Source organism: Natrix helvetica (assembly GCF_964273705.1).
Source record: "Natrix helvetica genome assembly, chromosome: 3".
Lineage (NCBI taxonomy): Eukaryota > Metazoa > Chordata > Lepidosauria > Squamata > Natricidae > Natrix > Natrix helvetica.
The window spans coordinates 92,400,707-92,419,162 of NC_138549.1; the positions used below are offsets into that span (position 1 = coordinate 92,400,707).

An 18,456-nucleotide genomic window follows, 5' to 3' on the forward strand; every position below is an offset into this window, starting at 1 on the left:
GCAACTTTTCTATGCTATTCCTTTCTGGTTTTATGGAACCAAAGCTGTGGTAATTCTCAGTCACCTGGCCAGTTAACTCTCACTTTTTGGGGTGGTAGGAGTTGCAATAGAATAGTGTAAGGAATACCAAGTTGGGTAAAACTAGTTTAGATATGCCTAGCAATTTGTCACATTTGTAAGGGAGAGAAAGAAAAGATTTAACTATTTCCTAGGAAGTAAACATTTTTTTTCGGGAAGCAGAGAGGAAGTGGCAACAGCCAGGGCCGGATTTAGATGAAAAGAGGCCTTAGGCTATTCCACTTATGGGGCCCTTTCATCTCCCATTTTTAAATTTGTAGATTACATGAGAGATAATAAAATGCATCATTACTGTGATATATATCAATATATTAAATGAAACATGTTGTAATTGGTACTAAGTTTTATAAAAAATGTGGCACGGATAATAAATAAAAATAAAAGGCCCCTCTTGATCTTGAGGCCCTAGGCTGAAGCCTAGTTAGCCTATAGGAAAATCCGGCCCTGGCAACAGCAGTGTGACCTTTCTCAACCCACTTTGCAAGGAAGACCAAATTACTGCCACACATAAATGATGGGAAAACACTCACGCTGCGCGGAGCAAATTAAGCTGTGAGTGAATGCAATTATTGAAAACTTCTAAAAAGCTCCCTGGGAAATTAAGGCCTTTTTTTTTTCTCTTCAACCCAGCAGGTGCTTCTTCTTCTCTGATAACTTTTAATAACGGGAAATCGATCGCCTCCCCCCCCTCTAATCCTCTTTTCCTAAAACTAACCCCGCCCCTCACAAATCCTTTCATAAGACCTTCTGAGCGCTTTTCTCTCCTTAGGAGTCTTAGCAAAAGCTAACAATAACTTCTGCAGCAAGCTTCAGAGGACGCAGCAATACCTAAGGAAATTCCTTTGGCAACTTAAATGTGAGCGTTTCGACTATATATCACTGCCTCAAGGATAACAAGCTACGGTCAGTCGAGATACCGCGGTCTGACTTCGGTGTATCTCCAGTAAGTTAAACCGAAGGCGGAAGCCACAACAGGTGAGGAGACAGAGCGCTTCTGGCTTGGGAGGTGGTGGTGGTGGTGTAGCAGCTGCAGCGTCTCCCAGGCCTCTTGTTGAAAGGTCTCATAGCAACCGCTGGGCCAATTGGGGTGCCGCGTGGGGAAAGAGAAGGCGGGGTTTGCGGGTAACGCCGCGAGCCGCGCGAGCTGGAGGGGCCAGGTCGGTTGGCGGAGTCGAGGAGTGGGGTGGGAGGTGGGAGCAGCAGCGGCGGAAGCAGAGCGAGCAGCTGCCGTTGGGAACCCGAAGCTCGGCTGGGTTGTCCGGACGCAGCCCCGTCGCCCCGCCCCTTCTGTGCAGCAGGTGGGAAGTGCCGAGAGGCATGTCCACTAAAGGACGCGCAACTGCCGCCCAACCCCGAGAGAGAAGGCGGTGGAATGTCCCACCCTCCCGGTTCTCCTGGAGCAGGTCTGGGCTTGAGCACTGCACGCCGCGGTGGTGGTGGGAAGAACCGGGGGCGCGCTTGCGTCAGGATAGTGGAGGGGGAAGGCGGCGCGCGCCGGCTACCGTTGCATGCCGAGGAGAAAGCATGACTGGTGGGTGTAGGCTGGGAAAACGGGTAGCCGTATTACAGAGAGAGGGGGGGAGCATTCGCGTTGGAGTGGAGAAAATGGGGAGGGGGAGGAAACCCACGTGCGGACCGCAGCCTACTTCCCGCGTCTGAATAAGTTGTTAATAAGCCCTGCAAGGCTCTTATATCCTCTCCGTTTAAGACAGCTTTCCCCCCCACCCCAGTTTATTTCTGGGCGCAAAAAAAAAAAAAAAACCCCGGCAAAGCGTGCGCGCGTCGGGCGGGGGGGGGCATTTGAAGGTAGGAGGTGGAGAATCCCCTCCCCAAGGTCGGAGTGTGCGCGCGCATTCTGCCTTGCCAACCTGCCGGTCCGAGGAGGGGGAGGAGGAGGAGGCGGTGGTGTGGGAGAGATTTTGATAAGCCGCGGTATCCGAAGCCGCCCTCCTGGTGATGCGTGTTCTGCGGGTGATAAACCTTAATCGCTTGAAGTTGCCTGGGACGATGACCGACGTCGCATATATTTTTTAGATCTGGTTGCTCCAGTTTGCCTGGTCTCCAAATCGTTCCCCCCTCCGGATCTATTCTCTCTGTTTGAGACACAGTAGAATGAATGAGCTGGAGGAAGGGACCTTGGAGGTCTTCTAATCTAGCCCCCCTGCTCAAGCAGGAGACCCTATACCATTTCAAACAAGTGACTGTCCAGTCTCTTCTTTAAAATCTCCAGTGATGGAGCACCCATGGTTTCTGGAGGCAAGCTGTTCCACTGGTTTATTGTCCTCACTGTTAGGAAGTTTCTCCTTAATTCCAGGTTGCTTCTCTCTTCGATTAGTTTCCAACCATTGCTTCTTGTCCTGCCTCCGGATGCTTTGGAGAATAATTTGACCCCCTTCTTCTTTGTGGCAGCCCCTCAAATACTGGAATATTGCTATCATGTCACTACAGATACCAGACAGTTTGGTATTTGCCCCATTCAAATTTTTAAAAATATTGTATTCCTTTCTATTATATCAGCTTTCCCCAATCCCGCGCCTCCTGGATATGCCTGGTTGAGATCAGCTTAATTTGCCTGAAGGCTGAGGTTTGTGAAGGCTGAATAAACTTATTCATGATTAATGAGGACATTCAGTGAAGTTACACTTGCTGTTTTCAAGTGTGTATTGTGTTTGTTAGGGAGTATAGGTTTTTTTTTCCTCCCCAAAGTGTACTGTTCAATTGTTGAGAAGCGGGTGTTTTCTAATTTAGAATTAATTTTGCATTATCTAAAATAAATATTTCTGTTCAAGCTCTACTGACAAGGAACGGAGAACTGATTTAATATAGCTAGACCAAGCAGTGCCTCTTAAATTTATCATATTAAGAATATTATGACAAATTAATCATATTAAGAATATTAGGGATGAGATAAAATGAAACAAATCTTGGCATATAAGAATTAAAGAATAATTATAAAATAAAGAATTAAAGTGCTGTGCACTTAATGATATTAGTTCTTAATGATATTAGTTCTTTTGAACCTGTTTTTGATGAATATTTAACTAGATGAAGAAGTGAGTTCTGAAGTTTGTGCTTGATGTTTTTGCCACATGTAATCGTTGCTGCATTGAATTGTAAACCATGTGAAATTGTCTTGACAGCAGCAGAATGTATCAAGACACCAGAAATGATTATGTGACAACATTATTTAATCTGATTTAGACTTGGTGGTTATGTTTTTCTTTCCAGCTTTGAAAATGAAGAATTAAAAAAAAAACATTGTGAATTTGTTAGCAGTATTTCTTTTCTCCGTGTATATTTCCAAACTGTCTTGTAATGTGTAATGAGCATAAAAAGGGAGGTAAAATATTGACGAATCAGGTAGCACTTCCAAGATTAATTTTTTATGACATTTCATATATTTTTGTTTATATGTTATGTACAGTGCACTGCAATAGTTGAACAAAATGAAGTTACTGTTGTTCTTTCAACTTAAAAAGGTCTTATATTGCTAGAGAAGCTGTCTTGTAAAGGTAATGTATGCAATACAAGGCTAAGTATCCTGTAAGCAACAGGCTCATGCTCTGGTGGAGGCCTCTGAATTGTTCTTCCCCAGATCAGGGAATATTGGTACATCGTTACATCAGCCTCCATAATCTTGGGCCCACAGATAAAAGATTAAAAAGTTCCCTGGCAGCCCAGCAAAAATATTATACATTTAATTCAACCCTGTTATAATTTAAAAATTCACATTGATGATAAGTTCATTATTTGCCTTATCATGTCTGAGCAAAATATCCTATTGATGTATTTGTAAGCATTGGGGAGTATGAATCCAAATTCTTTGTCAGATGGGTAACCATATAAATATCAAATCTGAAAATGGAAAGTGTACTTTAACCAAGCAGGATGTCTGCTTATGCTCAGTTTGGTTTAAATAGTTTCATTAATTTAAATTTGTTTTTTTTTTTCTGTTTTAGGCAATGCTAACCTAGGAGGCATAACCCACAGTGATCATAATGGTCCTCTGCTAATTAACGAGGCTTCCTAGATGTGTTAGTTGCTATGGGAGATTGGACCAATGTAACAGTGGCAGAGCTGTCTTCAGGTAAACCAAGTGATAAGTGGAAATTTCAGAATATTTATTTGATTTGTACTCTTGGCAATTCACATATAGTGAATTGAATAGTGATGCAGTAAAATACCCATAGTAAAAGACTACAAAGACAGAAGCACCACCACTATGTATGAGCCTTGATCCCTCTCATCTCAGGAAGGGATGGTTCTTTTGTCACAAGCAGATTCTCTCAGGACATCTGAATCAGATGGGGTGAAATAAAGAATAGGACTGGGGTAGGCAGTATTGTGTATTCAGTTGCTGAAGAAAATGTGGGGATCAAACAAACAATCCTGGGAGAAACCATGAGCTACTTGAAATTGCTGACTGATTTATGTTAATGCCAACATATACTCCAAAATGAGCAATGGCTCAGTGGTTACGATGCTGAGCTTGTCAGTTGGAAAGCCCACAGCCCGGGTTTGAGACCCAAGTGCTTCACAAAAATGTGAGCTCTCGATACTCACCCCAGCTCCTGCCAACATGTTTGAAAGCATGTGAATCCAAATAATAAATAGCTACGTTTCAGTGGGTAGGTTACCACATTCCTTATTTTCATTTTGGCTGCATGATGATGGAAACATCTTTCATCCATGCAGGTTCCCTCGGCTGAAAATCAGAGATGAGCACCGTCCCCTTGAGTCAGTCAGAACTGGACAGGGGAAGACTTTAAATCTTAAACTCCAAAATACCCTTTTGGAATTGAATCCAAAGCATCGTATAGGTCCTGGGTTTAATGCAAGAGACTTAATAGCATTCACATATTTTATCAATTCGTAAGCTCTGGACATCTGTGCATAAAATATGTAACATTTCAAATGTGAATGCAGAATGATATGGTGGCTTATAATTCACTTTGCTGTAAATCCAAGCTTGGCAGACCCGTTACAAATTTTCATGTATTTTCATTTAATAACCAGTAGTAAATTTAATATTTTCCATGTATCATGCTAAAGTATTACAGTATGGAAAAGCACATAACTGGAAGAAACAGCACATTGACATATGAATTGGAATGGTAGCGTAATTATTATCAGATGCAGATTTCTCTATTGAAGAGGTATTGCCACAGATGTAGAATGGTTTCAATAAAGCTTTCTTAATAAAAATTGGTATGCTAATTACATAGCCCTTCCCTCATCTTTCTGTAATTTGAACAATCATGGCTCTCAAACTTGGCTTGAAGGTATTTTGAATAACCTTTTTTTACCTCAAAGGATATTAAAAATACTTTTAAGCCAAGTTTGAAAGCCAAGTCTAGCTCTCAAACTGTTGCTTTCTTAAGTCACGATTATTTTTTAGGTGTATGACTGCTTGAACTTTTTCCTTTCCCAGGTAATAATATTACTTGGTATACCTCATCCAGAAATATGTCTCCCTCAAGCTTAAGTGTGCCTCAGGTGCAAAACTCAGCACTGCCTCCATCTAAAAGCATGCACAGCTTTTTCAGCATCCTCTGCACAGAAGAGAATATTGAACAGAGCCTCTCCTATCTTAACAAGGTAAAACATATTTTATTACCAAGAGGCTCTCCTGAGGAATATCCACCCTTTCAGCCTCAGTCCTAGAAATTAGTAATATGGTTCAGATTTCATCACCGTCAAAGATTGATTTAAAAATACTCTTATCTGTTGTGATAGGAACTGACCACGCTTGGCTTCCCATCACTTTATGCTGATTCCAGAGGCAAAGAAGTAAGCATAGTTTCTGTATTAAACTGTATGAATGAGTTACTGCTGATGCAGCGTAAAACTCTACGAGCTCAGGAAGAAACAGAAACCCAACATTTGAAAATGGGCAGCGATATGGACCATCTGCAAAACTGCTACATTAAATTAAAGGTAACATTCTATATTACGATAACCCTTTTTAATAGGTGAACATGCTCTTATTTTCTAAAGGTATTAACACATCAAATTTGTGAAGAAATATTCGAACATAAATGCTATGTCATCTTTGATCTTTTTTAATATGTGCAATTCAGTCTTTTTCACATAGAAATTAGACCAGGGTATTTAGTTGTCCTTGAAAATGTTGAACAGTTAAAAACTAGAGCTCAGCTGAATGTTTTAAATTAGATTTCTAGAAAGATTCTAGAAATAATACTTGCATGTGAACTTTTTGCAGTGTCGGAGAAATGTTATTACAGGTAGTCCTCAACTTACAGCCATTTATTTATTTGAATTGCCATGGCACTGAAAAAAGGGATGTGTGACCAATCCTCACACTTCAGACTGTCATGTTTTTCCCATAGCCCCATGATCAGAATTTGGGTGCTTAACAACCAGCAGGTATTTATAATGGCTGCAGCATCCTAGGGCCATGTGATTGTCATCTGTGATCTTCCCAGCCAGCATCTAACAAAGTCCATTGGGGAAGCTGGATCCACTTAATGACTATATGATTCACTTAATAACTGCTTTGTTCATAAAAAGATCATAAAATTGGACATGGGTCACTTAACAAACACTTTCCTTAGCAACAGAAATGCTGATTGCAGGTATAGATGTAACTCAGGAACTACCTGCATTCTTTTTATTTCTATAACTAGAAGTAAAGAATAATAATAGAGGACTTCTGGGTGGTGACGTTGGGACGAGTGTGGGGAAGAAATCAGGGCTCTGACTTCTTCTCTCAATCTACACATTTGGAGGACCCCTGCAGGGGTACGCTGATCTTGGAGAGAGATGCGGAGGAGTAGGGAAAGCCTAGGACTAACGAGCCGGAGGGTGACTATTTGCTACGACGTGGGGATACCCTTTTAATCCGGCATGCAAGCGTCTACCTTGTTTCAATGGCGGACTTGAAGTCTCGACAAACTATCTAAAAGGGGAAGGAAGAATTTAATCAACCTGTTGTGTCATCGAGTGGATTAGTGGATTGGCTTGCGAGTGGAAACAGTGGTGAGTGTTGGCAGAAAAGGAAGATCGCAGAGAAGAACTGGCAAAGCAGTGAGTCTCTAGAGATCAGGCGAGAGCCCTATAACCGAGTGGCCACCTGTAGGAATGAGAGCGGCAGATTTTTAGAGGCAGACTGGCCCGAAAGAACTAATTGGCGTAAGTGAGCGATCGGAGGAGAGACAACAAGAAAGAGCACGAACTGACTCTAAAACATACAGACCCAAGTGGTGGAAAAGAAACCAAGAAAAGAGGAGGACTTGGAGAACTGTGGTGTGCTTGGGGGGGTGGGGTGGCTGACAGCAGTTAGGAAAAAGAAGACAACGAAATGGAAGGGGAAGGCTGATTATTATTATTTATTTATTTTATTATTTAATTAAATTTTTAAACCGCGCCCTTTCCTAAACAGGACTCGGGGCGGTGTACAGTCATATTAAAACAGTATAATACAAAATATAGATATACATTCAATATACAAATATACAAATAGGTACGCGGAGGAGATAGGATGTAGACTGTACAATATGTAAAATAAAATACAAATAAACATTAAAATACCCTTAAAAACTGCCCAATAAGATGTTTGCCAGGAGGTTAAATGGGACTATGAATCAGTTAAGCCAGCTAACTGGAACAGGTGGGTCTTAAGCTTCTGTCGGAAGGAGCGGAGGTCTGTGGTAGTTCTAATATCGGGGGGAGGTCATTCCAGAGGGTTGGGCCCATCACAGAGAAGGCTCTGCTCCTGGGCGCCGCCCGTTGACACTGCTTAGTGGACGGCACCAGGAGGAGTCCCTCCCTGTGAGAGCGGATTGGTCGCAGGGATGTATGAGGTGAGATGCGATCCCGCAGGTAACTAGGTCCCGTGCCATGGAGCGCTTTGAAGATAGTAACCAACACCTTGAAACGCACCCGAAAAACCACAGGCAGCCAGTGCAGCTCGCGCAGGAGTGGTGTTATATGGGAGTATCTTGTCCCTCCCATAATGGCCCGCGCGGCCGCATTCTGAACTAGCTGTAGTCTTCGGGTGCATCTCAAGGGGAGCCCCATGTAGAGAGCATTGCAGTAGTCCAGGCGAGACGTCACCAGCGCATGAGTGACTGTGCGTAAGGCATCCCGGTCCAATAGGGGGCGCAATTGGCGCACCAGGCGAACCTGGTGGAACGCCCCCCTTGCACGGCTGCCACATGGTCATCCATCGACAGCCGGGCATCAAGGAGGACACCTAAATTGTGCGCCCGTTCCACAGGGGGCAGTTGTTCGCCCCCTATGGCCAGCGATGAAATCCACTGGTTGAACCGGGGCGCCGGAAGCCACAGCCACTCAGTCTTGGAGGGGTTGAGTCTGAGTCTGTTGTCCCCCATCCAGACCCGAACGGCTTCCAAGCACCGGGACATCATTTCGACGGCCTCGTTGGGGTGGTTTGGGGTGGTTTGGGGTGGAAATGTACAGCTGTGTGTCATCAGCGTACAGATGGTATCCAACCCCAAAACCACGGATGATCTCACCCAGCGGCTTCATGTATGTGTTGAACAGGAGGGGTGAGAGGACCGACCCCTGCGGCACCCCACAAGTGAGTGACCTCAGGGTCGACCTCTGCTCCCCTGCCAACACACATTGCGTCCGGTCGGAGAGGTAGGAGCAGAACCACCGCAAAACGGTGCCCCCTACTCCCAGCCCCTCCAGCCGGCGCAATAGGATACCATGGTCGATGGTATCGAAGGCCGTTGATAGATCTAATAGGACCAGGATAGAGGAACAACCCCTATCTCTGGCCCTCCAGAGATCATCCACCAACGCGACCAAGGCCGTCTCCGTGCTGTGACCCGGCCGGAAGCCGGACTGGCGCGGGTCTAGATAGTCGGCCTCTTCCAGGTGACGTGAGAACTGTTGTGCCACCACACTCTTTACAACCTTCGCTAAAAAGGGAAGGTTGGAGACGGGACGATAATTAGCTAGCTCCACCGGGTCCAGGGAAGGCCTCTTGAGTAGGGGCCTCACCACCGCCTCTTTCAAGGCGACCGGCAAGGACCCCTCCTCCAATGAAGCGTTCACAAGACCCAGGAGCCAGCCTCGTGTGACCTCCCAGGATGCCAGTACAAGCCAAGAGGGACACGGGTCCAATAAACATGTAGTGGCTCGCAGTCGCCCACGTAACCTGTCCAAATCCTCAGGGGCAACAGAGTCAAACTCCTCCCAGCGTGGTGCCTCAAGACTTGCTTCCGACGTCTCCCCTGGGCCACTGACGGGGGCCCATCCACTCCGGATCTGAGCGATTTTATCCTGCAGATATTCCCCAAACTCCTCTGCTCTACCCTGTAAAGGGGCTTCCCGCGGCCTCTGTGATAGGAGGGAGCGGGTCACCCGAAACAGGGCGGCAGGGCGGTTATCTGTGGATGCAATAAGAGCGGCACAGTGTCTACGTTTGGCCGCTCTCAGTGCCACAAGGTAGGTCCGTAAATAGGATCTTACCTGTGTTCGGTCAGATTCGGAGCGTGAGGACCTCCACCTGCTTTCTAGGCGTCTCTTGTGGCGTTTCATCACCCTCAGCTCCTCGGTAAACCAAGGAGCCAGGGTGGTTCGTTGCCGCAGGAGAGGCCGCAAAGGCACTACCCGGTCCAAGGCCCCAGCAGCCGCCCTATTCCAAGCGGCCACTAGGTCCTCCGTCCGGGAGTGGGTCAGGGCTACAGGAAGTGGCCCAAGCTCCGTCTGGAACCTGTCAGGTTCCATCAGTCGCCTGGGGCGGAACCATCTGGGACAGTCAGGTTCCGCCTCCCCGCGGTGGGGGGTAGCGCCGGGGAAGTCGAGCCGGAGAAATGAGTGATCTGACCATGACAGGGGTGTAATAACCAGATCCCCTATTCCCAGATCACTCGTCCACTGTCCAGAGACATAAACAAGGTCCAGTGTGTGCCCACCTTCGTGTGTGGGGCCCTGAATTAATTGGGTCAGGTCCATGGCTGTCATGGAAGCCATGAACTCCCGAGCCACCTCGGATGCTTCACCCGTTGATGGCAGGTTGAAATCCCCCATAACCACAAGTTTGGGGGTATCAACCGCCGTCTCCGCGATCAGCTCTAGGAGTTCAGGCAGGGCTGCTGATGTATAGCGAGGAGCCAAATATACAATCAGCAAGCCCAACTGCCTCCCGGGGCCCCATTTCACACCAAGGGACTCACAGCCGGATATCTGCGGCACAGTGAACTCTCTCGGTTCCAGACTCTCCCGTATAATTACCGCCACCCCACCACCCTTACCCAGGGCCCGCGGCTGATGAAATGCACGGTAGCCTGGTGGGCACATCTCCACGAGAGGTAAACCGCCCTCGTGGCCCAACCAGGTCTCCGTTATCCCTGCAAGGTCCGGCTCCCCCTCTGAGATCAACTCATTAATGAGGGGGGGGGTGCAACAGCTGTGCTGAAATTATCTAGAACTATTTAGAACAGAAGAGCGTGGAGAATTTTGAAAAGACTGAAAAGAAAAGTAATTCAACCCAGAACTTTAAAAAAAAAAGGAAAAAAAAGATGTTGAACGAATTGACTGCATTAATAGTTTAGTGAAATAAGTTACAATTATATATATTTATATATAATATTTATAATACCTATAAACAAGTACTCAAATCTGTATATTTATAAAGTAAGTGGAAAGTTGGATATCCTTATATATATGTCTATGGTTATAAATATCTATTTGAATTAATTGCAGTAATTACACTAAGGATATAATGAAAAAATTGCATTCTTAAGATATAGCACTGTTGGTATAAATGAGTACTGAGGCTTCCTCTCTCTGTACTTCTCTCTGTTTGCTTTTTCCTTCTTATTACCAGTTGTTATTGAATAATTTAGAGATATATATAGACATTTTTTAAGTTGCTTATACTGCTTTAGGACTACTGTTTGTGGATTATTATAGATAGAACAAACTAAGTTAAGGAATTTTTTTTTAAAAAGCCAACAGCAAAGCATATATATATTATATTATCAGTAATATCTAATGTAACAGTGTATAGCCTATTAGTAGCAAATTTAGGATTGTGATTAAAAGGGGGGGGGGAGAATATTGATAGGAAAAAAAAGATAAGTTGAAATAAAAATAACAGTCAAGATATCGGATGTTAATTTGGGACAACATATATAATATACTAAAAGAACAAGATAAACATTTTAAAAGAGATGGCAAGTATCACAACCACATCACTGAAAGCCGGGAAAAAGACAACTGTAAATTCAGCGACAAAGGTATTGACTGCTTCTCCACTATCCCAAAGGTCAACAGAAGGAATGGCTACAATGGAAAAACCAGATTCCGGATTGAATATCGAAAATGTGCAGGTAGCATTGCTAACCAGCCAAGAAACTATGACCAAGCTTCAAGAGGCAGTAGCTAAAAACCACAGTGAATTGAAATGGATATGAATGAAATGAAAATAGAGATGAGTGAAATGAAAAATGAAGTTAAAAATGACATACAGAAATTAGATGATAAAATGGGAATAATACAACTAACACTGGAAAAAATCATCATTCAATAAAAGCGGTAGAATAAAGTACAGAACAAACAGAGAAGAAACTAGACTTAGTTGAACAGCAGATGAAAACATCAACCAAAAACTTAGAAGACTCCCTCATCCACCTGGAAATCGATCGTGCAGCATTTTATCTCGGATTCCAGAATGTAACAGAGTCAAAAGAGGAAGATTTACGAATGATAATGTCAGAATTAATAGCAGAGATGTTACAAAGAGACAAGCATGAGATCCTAAATGAATTGGATGATATATACAGGGTAAGCACTAATTATGCCAGAAGACACCGATTGCCTAGAGAAGTACACATTAGATTCGCGAGGAAAAAAGTTATATAATTTATACAGTAACAAGAGATGAGCCAATGATGTACAAAGGGAAAGAGATACAAACCCTGAAACAAATCCCGTGAAGAGTGAGGGAGCAAAGGAGAGAATATAGATTTCTGGCGACACAACTGATTAAACGAGATATACTATTTAGGTGGTTGGTACCTGAAGGGATGCTGGTAACTTGGCAGGAGAAAAGGATTAAAGTTGACAGTCTGGAGAAGGCACAAGATTTATATGAGCAACTAGTAGGCTCGGAAGAGGAGCAGAGCAGTAAGGGGGAATTGGAATATAGAAGCCAGGAAGAACAACAACAGAGAACAAGGAGAAAGTAGTAGGGAGGAGAAAGAGCAACAGAAAGAAGAGGAAGTGAGACCAAAAACAAGGAGCCAAAAAAGAAACTAGATTTAATAAAAAATAAAGGCAGGCAGAGAATTAGGAGGATGGAAGAAGAAATTCAGTTATTATCAGTAAATATTAATGTTTAAATTCACCAACAAAAAGAAAGCATATCTGGGCAAAATTAACAAAACAAGGCAGCTATAATAAGCTTACAGGAAACACACATTAAAAAAAAGATATAAAATACCTGGAATGTCCTAAATTAGGAAAATTATATGCAGCATCAGCAGAAGAAAAGAGAAAAGGGATAGCGATATATGTTAAAGATTGGATAAAGACAAATTTAATTTATGCAGACCCAAAGGGAAGAATATTAATGATAGAGAGATAAACCAAAAATCAATACTACTGGTAGCAATATATGTCCCAAATGAAAATCAGAAGGACTTTTATAAAAAACTACACGAAAAAATTAGAGAAATTGGATTGAGGAATATTTGTATAATAGGAGATTATAATGCCATAGTAGACAGTAAAAAAGATTACATAAGTGACAAAAAACCTAAAAATAATAAAAAAGTATTACCAACAACTTGCTTTGAGATGATGGAGAAGCTAAATTTAATAGATATTTGGGGGAAAATGGAACCAGAAAAAAAAACAATTTACCTTTTACTCCAATCCACATCAATCCTGGTCACGGATTGATATGGCATGGATGAATGGGGAAATACATACAATTGAAATATTACCAAATATGTGGGCGGATCACAACCCCATTAAAATAATTTGGGAAGGAAAAAAAAACCTAGACAAAGATGGATGTTAAATCTGCAAATATTAAAAGAAAAAGAATTTATTAAAAAATGTAGAAACAAATTGGAGTTATTCCTTAAGGAAAACACAAAAGAACAGACATGTATACAAAAGCTATGGGACACCATGAAAGTTTATTCCCGCGGAATTATTATAGCGTATTCAGCAAAAAGAAACAAAGAGAAATGGGCACAACAGAAGATATTAGAGGAGGAAATTAAAAGTTTAGAAATAGAATTACAAAATAAGCCACAGAATGATGTCGTGATGATACGGATGTGCGATCTCGGAGGTCCAAGATCGCAGCCGATACTTATACCGCTGGGTGGTCCATCTGGACCTAAATCGTCCCGAAGAGACGGTGACAGGGAAGAGTACGTCTTGCTGATCTCAGGGACATCGCAAAGTCCCTGATTGATCCAAGAGAATCTCTTCTAGCCGGTGATAGAAACGCAGCCCCAAGCTGCTGAAGTCGGGACAGCTCCGCAACCAGAGGAAAGCGGAAAGAGAAAGTGTGTCCATCTGGTGAGGAAATTTTATTTTTACAAAAGAGACTGCCCAAAAAAGATTAAAACCAAATCAAACTTGTAAAGAAAAGAAAAGAAAAGAAGCGGCAAATTTAAGCTATTTTGGACAGTATGTTATCCTTTTATTAAAATTGTCTTCTATGGATGGAAGTTTTGCAAACACCTTCCTACTTTTTAAAGTGAAAGTATTAGCTTTTCTACTTTTAAATGGTGACCATGAAAGGAAGTTTAGAAATGTTATGTATGAAAGCCTATAATATCGAAATTGGATTGATCATGGATATAGTTAGATAAATAATTGATAATGATATAATGTATACATATATATTGGTTCGACAAGAGGAAATTTGGTATAAATTTTAAATGATGACCACGAAAGGAAGTTTTGAAACTTAGTTATGTACGAAAGCCTATAATATTGAAATTGGATATAAATTGTAAACAGTGATTAAGAAAGGAGGTTTAGAAACTTTGTTATCAAACATAATTAATTTTTATTTAAAACATTTCACGAGGATAGAATGTTGTTGGATGATATTGAAAATAGACAATGGAATGCCATTATGTGGTTTTGCTTTGAATTTTGGAATATTTGTTATAAAGGGATGTTAAAACAACTATAGTCATATGAAGGATGAGGTATGATGATAGTAATATATATAAATATATTTGATGTAAAATATATAATTTGATATGGATTATAGGTGATGACTGTGGAAGGGATGCACGAAAGTTCTTTGTAACCAATTGACACACTTTTTATAATTTGTAATGGAATATGTTTTTATGGTGTTTGTTGAGTCTTGTTTGTTTGTGTCTATTCAAAAAATAAAAAAATTAATAAAAAAAGAATGACAAAATTAGAAAGGATTGGATGTTAGCAAAACATAAATTAAATATATTAGACCAGGAAGAAATGGTAAAGGGCCTAAAACTAACAAAACAAAACTTCTTTGAGCAAGCCAATAAACCGGGGAGGTGGTTGTCATACAGATTGAGAAAAGAGAGAGAAAAAAGATTAATATATCAACTTCAAGAGGAAACTGGTGAATTACAACATACAATGAAAGGGAAGAAAAAGATTGCATACAAGTACTTTGAGAATCTGTATAAAGGGGAACAAGCAGATGAAAAATAAATAAAAGAATATCTGAACGGAGAAGAAACACCGTCAATAACAGAAGACGAGAAAGAAATGTTAAAAAAAAATAACGAAACTAGAATTGAAACAGGTGATCCAAAAACAGAAAAATAATAAAACGCCAGGCCCAGATGGATTTCCAGCAGAATGGTGTAAAATAATAGATGAATTGAACGAATTGATAGAACCCTTGATGTTGGAGATTTATAATGAGGCACTGATGAAAACAAAAATACCGGATTCATGAAGGGAAGCACATATTACATTAATATTTAAAGAAGGTGCAGATAAAAAACAGATTCAAAACTAGGCCAATCTCATTGTTAAATGCAGACTATAAAATATTCACAACAATAATAGCGGAGAGATTGAAAAAACTATTAAATGACTATATACATCCAGACCAAAATGGATTTCTCCCAACAAGACAAATTAGGAATAATACTAGAATAGTAGCAAATAGAATACTATGAGGCGCATCTAGAGAAACAACTGGCACTTGTTTTTCTGGATGCACAGAAGGCATTTGACAATTTAAATTGGGAATTCATGACGCAACAAATTAAGAATATGAAATTAGGGGACCAATTTGAAAGATTAATAGAAACGATATACTCTACCCAATGGGCAAATATATTATTAAATGGGAAAAGTACAGAGACCTTTAAAATAATGAAAGGAGTAAGGCAGGGTAATGCTTGAAAGTCTGCCAATAAGAATTAGACAAAATTCGGAGATAAGAGGAACTAAAATTAAAAGAGAGGTGTATAAAATTCAGGCTTTTGCAGATGATTTGGTATTCATTATAGAAGATCCGCTAGAAACAGGAAATCATTTAGAATTAGAAAAATATGGAGATGTAGCAGGGTTAAAGATTAATATAGAAAAGACTAAAATGATAACTAAAAATTTGAAAGAAGAACAAAATAAAGAATTAGAAAGAATAATAGGACTGCAAGTGACAAAAAAAGTTAAATATCTTGGAATATGGCTAACTGCAAAGTGCTCAACTATAAAAGAAAATAATTATACAAAATTAGTGCAACAAATAAAAAAAGATCTAGAATTTTAGGGGAAACTACAACTATCATTATTAGGGAAAATAGCAGCAATAAAAATGAATGTATTACCGAGACTATTATACTTATTTCAAACAATCCCCATAAAATTAGAAAAAAATTTTTTTATTGAATTGAACAAGATTATATTAACATTTTATGGCAAGGGAAGAAAGCCAGGATAAAGTTGAAAGCTCTATAGGATGACAGAAGCAGAGGTAGTACGGGACTTCCTGACTGGGAGCTTTATTACAAAGCAGCAGCATTAACATGAATTAGGGATTGGATAAATTTAAAAAATAATAGAAGATTAACATTAGAGGGCCACGATTTGCAAACGGGATGACACTTTTTCCTATGGGAAGTGGGTAAAAAGAAACAAAAATACTTTCATAGACACTAGATGCAATGATACAGGTCTGGAATAAAATTAGAGAATAATACTACATGAAAATACCGACATGGATTTCCACTGTGGAAGCCATGACATATCCCAATACTCTAGATCTATTGAAAATGGTTAGATATAGTGAAATTTTAGACATCCAAGGAAATTTGAAAACAAATCAGGGATTAAGGGAGCAAAATATAAGTATAGACTGGTGGCCATACCTTCAATTACAATAGAGATACAAAAAAGATGTAAAAGAATATGGAATATATACAGAATTACAACAAATAAATAAAATTTTAATTGGCCCGGAAAATAAATTCATAACGAAATTTTACAAATGTTTATTAGAAGTAACATTAGAAGAAGAAAAAGTTAAGGGTTGCATGATAGCGTGGGCCCAAAACATTTCACACAATATAGATCTAGTGGATTGGGAAAGAATTTGAACACAAATTATAAACTAACACGATCAGTAGCACTTAAAGAAAATATGTATAAAATGTTTTTTTTTTTTTAAATTAAATTTTAATTAAAACACAAAAAAAGAATCATCCTTCATTATATCTTGTAGAAAGCGTGTCGATTGGTTACAGATAACTTTCGTGCATTTCTTCCTCAGTCATTACTTATAGTTCATATTAGATTATACACTTTAAATCAAAAATCTTTGTATATCTTACTATCAATGTACCACAATTCTCATTTGACTACAATTATTTGAACATGCTTTTACCTCAAATCATTCATACTTAAAGACAACCACATAATGGCATTCATTAACTATTTCAAAAATCCTCCAATAACATTACACCTTTATGACATATTCTAAGTAAAAGTCAATAAAATTTCTAAACCTTTCCCCCCCCTTTCCCCCCCAACTCGCTGTTTAGAGTTTGTATCCAAGTTGTTTTTGCAAATACCAGAGCATGTATATATTATTAAACAATATCCATTGACATTTCCTTGTTATTATAATTGGCTAAAAATCATTTACTATTTATATCCCACCTCCTCTCGTCAAATCCAAAAAACATTACACCTTTATGACAAGATCTAAATAAAAGTTTGTTAATAAAATTTATAGGTCTTTTTCCCAGATCGCAATTTGCAATTTATATCCAAATTTATTTTACTAGTTTGCCAGTACATGTATATATTATTAAGCTGTATCCATTATCATTTCATTATTGTTATAGTTAATTATTTGTTGATTGATAAACATTTAATAACAATCTAAACAATCTAAGAATTACTAAATTCCTACTTATTGATCATCAAAATTAACTATTTTTTTATTATCAACTTTCATTGTCAACCTGTATCTTTCCAATAACAAAACAGTCTTATCTCTCTTGCCAATTGTGGTGTCAGTCTTCTTTTTATCTCCTTTATAAGGTTTTTATAGACTTCTCTCTGCACTTTGTTGCTTGAAGGATCTCTCAGGTAATCTTGTTGCCCTCCAGCTGTTATTAAAATTAGCTTGTCTTTGGTTGTCAATCGTGCTTCTGAAAAAATTTCTCTTCTTAAATCCATCATCATTATCCTTTTTTTTTCTTCTGTATCTTGGAATCTGGGGTAGAGCTTCAGTTCATTGAATTCCCTTTTCCATATTCCCTTCGTTCCACTTTCACCCACATTTGCTCCATTAATAAATTCATCTATTGTCTTGTCTTTATCTTCTATGTCTTCATTCTCCCCTTTAATTTTTGGGACTCCAACCCCGTCATCTTTTGCTGTGAGGAACACTAGTTTTTCCAACTTCTTCTCAATTCTCCCATATCCTTCCAAAAGATTTTGAATTCCAGCCAAGATATTTTGGAATCCATGTTTCCAAAAAAGAAGAAGAAAAAGAAAAAAAAACTAATAGCCACTGCCACTCTAGCCTTCCAGGCCTCTTTTATTATTTTTATTTTAGGTTGACTTAAACACAAGTTCTTTTATGCTCTTCAAAGGAAGGGTTCTGTTTATTGTTTTTTTTTTTGTCTTTCTCTCCCCTGCCAAAATAGTTCTCAAAAGCACCTGCGAAAACAATTTGTGCCCTTGGCTCTTTATCAGTTTCTGTAAACAAATTGCAAACCCTTCAGCTACAAAGTCAGTAAGATCAAAGAGGGAAAAAAGAGATACGTTGTTTCAAAAACTCCAGCCTCTGACCTCCGAGTGGCAGTGTTGCCACTTTTCACTTTCTAATATTTATCTCTGGCTTATAGGAAACAAAGTTCTTTGATGAAATTTAATGACAAGTAATAGGAA

General features: G+C 39.9%; 1 protein-coding gene across 6 annotated transcripts in view; it reads left to right on the plus strand.

Moving 5' to 3' along the window:
• The first annotated feature begins 629 nt into the window (after window positions 1-629).
• Window positions 630-18,456, plus strand: part of SSX2IP (SSX family member 2 interacting protein) — a 40,522-nt gene continuing 22,695 nt past the window's right edge. Inside the window, exons 1-4 of one of the 6 annotated variants that reach the window (XM_081946580.1) lie at window positions 630-1,053; window positions 4,038-4,165; window positions 5,510-5,676; window positions 5,815-6,015. In XM_081946580.1, the coding sequence (XP_081802706.1) occupies window positions 4,123-4,165; window positions 5,510-5,676; window positions 5,815-6,015 (411 nt within the window). In that variant the 5' untranslated portion in view covers window positions 630-1,053; window positions 4,038-4,122. Of the gene's footprint in view, window positions 1,054-1,241; window positions 1,482-1,508; window positions 1,610-4,037; window positions 4,166-5,509; window positions 5,677-5,814; window positions 6,016-18,456 lie in introns of those variants that run through there. The other 5 variants (XM_081946581.1, XM_081946576.1, XM_081946578.1 and 2 more) reach the window with 5 other exon arrangements.